The 3,757-nt window shown below is 67.3% G+C and overlaps 1 protein-coding gene across 1 annotated transcript in view; it reads left to right on the top strand.

The window, feature by feature from the left end:
- Positions 1-3,757, top strand: part of NOS3 (nitric oxide synthase 3) — a 12,003-nt gene that overhangs the window by 4,998 nt on the left and 3,248 nt on the right. The window contains exons 11-19 of the mRNA XM_027669916.1: positions 436-509; positions 594-738; positions 878-982; positions 1,085-1,152; positions 1,252-1,368; positions 2,010-2,184; positions 2,314-2,443; positions 3,088-3,166; positions 3,513-3,700. Of these exons, the coding sequence (XP_027525717.1) occupies positions 436-509; positions 594-738; positions 878-982; positions 1,085-1,152; positions 1,252-1,368; positions 2,010-2,184; positions 2,314-2,443; positions 3,088-3,166; positions 3,513-3,700 (1,081 nt within the window). The remainder of the gene's footprint in view (positions 1-435; positions 510-593; positions 739-877; positions 983-1,084; positions 1,153-1,251; positions 1,369-2,009; positions 2,185-2,313; positions 2,444-3,087; positions 3,167-3,512; positions 3,701-3,757) is intronic.

Below are 3,757 nucleotides of genomic sequence, written 5' to 3'. Positions count from 1 at the left end.
TGCCCACCTTCCGCTACCAGGTGAGACCCCTCCCCACAGCCCCCTGCACCTTCCGCTACCAGGTGGGACCCCTCCCCACAGCCCCCAGGACACGCCACAGCACCTCTTGAGCACCCTGTGGAACCCCCACGGCACCAGCTGAGGGTCTCCCTGTCATGGTTTGAGAGCCCCAAAAATCCAATTCCCTAGTCCAAGCCCCCTCCCACATCTCAACTCAGTGTGAGATGGATTTTCCAGACATCACCACACTCCCTCAGGCCCCTCAGGACTCCTCCAGCCCCCCCATGACCCCCTAAGCTCCCTCTGCCTCCCCAGCCCCCCACACAACCCCATGACCCCCCGTCCCCCCCCCACCAACCCCCCCATGGCCCCTCTGCCCCCCAACCAACCCTCCCATGGCCCCTCTGCCCCACAACCGCCGCCTCCCCCCCACAGCCCGATGCCTGGAAGGTTTACGTGTCCAAAGGCACCACCGTCACACGGAGAAAGACCTTCAAGGAAGTGGCCAAGTAGGTGAATCGCGCGATCCCAGGGATCCCATTGGAATTCTGGGATCCCATGGTGATCTCATCGTGATCCTGGGGATCCCACAGTGCCGTCAAGATCTCGGCCAAGCTGATGGGACAGGTGATGGCGCGGAGGGTGAAGGCCACCATCCTCTACGCCACCGAGACAGGGAAATCCCGGACTTACGCTTGGAATCTGTGCCAGCTCTTCCGACGAGCGTTTGATCCCAAGGTTTGCAAGGAAAAGGCAGGGAATTGGGGCGTCTCCCATCACCCAAACCCCCTCCCCTTGGCCAAAGGCGAGGGTGAGCGGAGACACCGAGTGAGAGGATCCCATCATGGAGGGATCCCAATCCTGGAATTCCACGAAGGTGCTGTGCATGGACGAGTACGACGTGGTGGCCCTGGAGCACGAGACCCTGGTCCTGGTGGTCACCAGCACGTTTGGGAACGGGGACCCTCCGGAATGTGCCGAGGTTGGGATGGGATTGGGATAGGGATGGGATGGGGATGGAATTGGGATAGGAAAGGCACTGGGAAGGGGTCTGGATTTGGGGTTGAAATTCTGTCCCCCCCAGAGCTTCTCCAAGGCACTGATGGAGATGACATCGCCGTACACCGGCACCTCCCAGGCGGAGCCGCCCATGTGAGCACCGGGGGGCTCAGGGGTCCCTGCTGGGACCAGGGGCTGGGGCAGGACCCCCCCGGCCCCCTCTCACCCCCTTGACTCCCCCGACCCCCCCAGGAGCTACAAGCTGCGGTTCAACAGTGTCTCCCAGTCCGACCAGCTCGTGGCCTCCTGGAAGAAGAAGCGGCGGCAGTTGAGCAACACGGACAGTGCCGGGACCCTGGGAGCACTGCGGTAACATGGGCACGGGATGGGCATGGGATGGGCATGGGATGGGCACGGGATGGGCATGGGATGGGGATGGGATGGGGATGGGATGGGGATGGGATGGGCATGGGATGGGCATGGGATGGGGATGGGATGGGCATGGGATGGGGATGGGATGGGCATGGGATGGGCATGCTGGGAGCCCTGCAGTACTGTGGGCATGACAGGGGCATGGCAGGGGCATGCTGGGAGCCCTGCTGTACTGGGGCCATGGGGGTGGGCACTGGGATGGGCATGGGATCGGCATAGCCACAGATATGGCAACAGGCACCGGGATGGGGACGGGCACCCCACCCCCACCCCTGTGTGTCCCTGCATTCCCTGAGTATCCCACCTCCTCCTTGGGTGCCCCCACCCCCACCATCCCTGCATGCTGAGCATTCCCTGCTCCCCCTCGCCTTGGGTGTCCACCCTATCCCTGAGTACCCCCATCCCTGGGCACCTCACATCCCTGGATGCCCCCTGTCCCCATCCCTGGGTGTCCCCTGTCTCCTTACCTGGGCACCTCACCATCCCTGGGTCCTCCCAGCGTCCCTGGGCACCCCACACCGTCACCCCTGGGTGCCCAAGCCCCGGCTCTGAGGACCCTGCCCCCCTCGCTCCCCCAGGTTCGCGGTGTTCGGGTTGGGGTCCCGGGCGTACCCCCACTTCTGCGCCTTTGCACGGGCCGTGGACACGCGGCTGGAGGAGCTGGGGGGGGAGCGGGTGCTGCCCCTGGGCGAGGGCGACGAGCTGTGTGCCCAGGAGGAGTCGTTCCGCACCTGGGCACGCCAGGTGTTCCAGGTACGGGGCTGGGGGGCCAGGAGGAGTCATTCCACACCTGGGAACACCCGGTGTTCCAGGTATGGGGGTCTGGGGGGACCCACCAGCCCCCCTCCCTTGGTGCCCACCGTGTCCCCCCCGTGCCCCCAGGCTGCCTGTGAGACCTTCTGTGTGGGGGACGGGCCGGGGGGGGCCGAGGAGCTGTTTGCCCCCCCGCAGGGCTGGAAGCGCCAGAGGCACCGGCTGGTGCCACAGCCCCAGGCCACCGAGACCCTGGCTGGTACTGACCCCCCAGCACCCCCTGGCACCCCCAAGGACCCCCCAACCCTCTGCATCACCCTCCAGCTGCCACCAGCATCTGCCCCATGGCCCCCCCGGGACACCCCACAGCTACAGCACCCTCCGAGCACCCTGTGGGACCCCCTCACACCCCACAGCTCTGGGGGTCACCCCACAGCCACCCTCCAGGGACTCCTTCAGCCCCTTCGTGACCTCCCCAGGATCCCTTGGCACCCCCCCAGCCCTCCTGTCACCCCATGACTCCTCAGCCCCCCGTGTCCCCCCATGACCCTGCAGTCCCCTCAAGTCCCCCCCATGCCCCCCCAAACCCCTGTTCTTCCCCAGCTCTCTGTGACTCTCCAGTCCCCCTATGACCCCTCAGCCCCCCATATCCCCCAGCCCCACATGTGTCTCCCTGTGTCCCTTTGGGTCCCCCCACGCATCCCCAGCCCCCCCACACCCTCCACTACCCCCCATGACCAACCAGTTGCCCCATGACCACCAGCCCCCGTGTGTCCCCAGCTCTCTGTGTCCCTCCCATACATCCCCAGCCCCCCGTGTCCCCCCAGCTCTCCGTGTCCCTCCCACACATCCCCAGCCCCCCGTGTCCCCAGCCCCCACATGATCCCCCCCTGTGCCCCCCAGGACTGTCCCACCTGCACAAGCGCCGGGTGTTCCCCTGCTCGGTGCTGTCTGTGGAGAACCTGCAGAGTGAGGAGTCCAGGTGAGACCCCCCCGGACAGTGACACCCATCTCGGCCCCCCCCACTCCCGGGACCCCCCTACCCTGAGACTCCCCCAACCCCAGACACTCATTCCAGGACCCCCGTTACTGGGAACCTCAATCCCTGGACCCTCATCGCCGCCCCCCCCCCCCAAAACCCTGGGTCCCTCCAACCCTGGGCCCCCCCCAACCTCAGGGCCCCCATCCCCGGGACTCCCCGATCCCAGAACGCCCCAATCCCGGGACCCCCCATCTCCAGACCCCCCCACACCCCACAGCCCCCCATCCCTGGGACTTTCACCCCCCGTGTTCCACCCCCGCCGCGCTGACCCCCCCGTGCCCCCCAGCCGGCAGACGCTGCTGGTGCGGGTGGGCTGCGAGGGGCAGGAGGGGCTGCGGTACCTGCCCGGGGACCACCTGGGCGTGTTCCCCGCCAACCGCGAGGAGCTGGTGCGGGGGGTCCTGGAGCGCGTGGAGGACCCGCCGCCCCCCGAGCAGCCGCTGGGGCTGGAGAGCCGCGACGGGGACCCCGCGGGTACGGGGAGGGGGACACAGAGGGGATGGGGACACAGAGGGGATGGGGACAACCCCG

This window comes from Corapipo altera, unplaced genomic scaffold (genome assembly GCF_003945725.1).
Source record: "Corapipo altera isolate COAL_440 unplaced genomic scaffold, ASM394572v1 318, whole genome shotgun sequence".
Lineage (NCBI taxonomy): Eukaryota > Metazoa > Chordata > Aves > Passeriformes > Pipridae > Corapipo > Corapipo altera.
The sequence above is the reverse complement of the archived record's forward strand: the minus strand, read 5'-3'. Positions and strand labels throughout refer to the sequence as shown.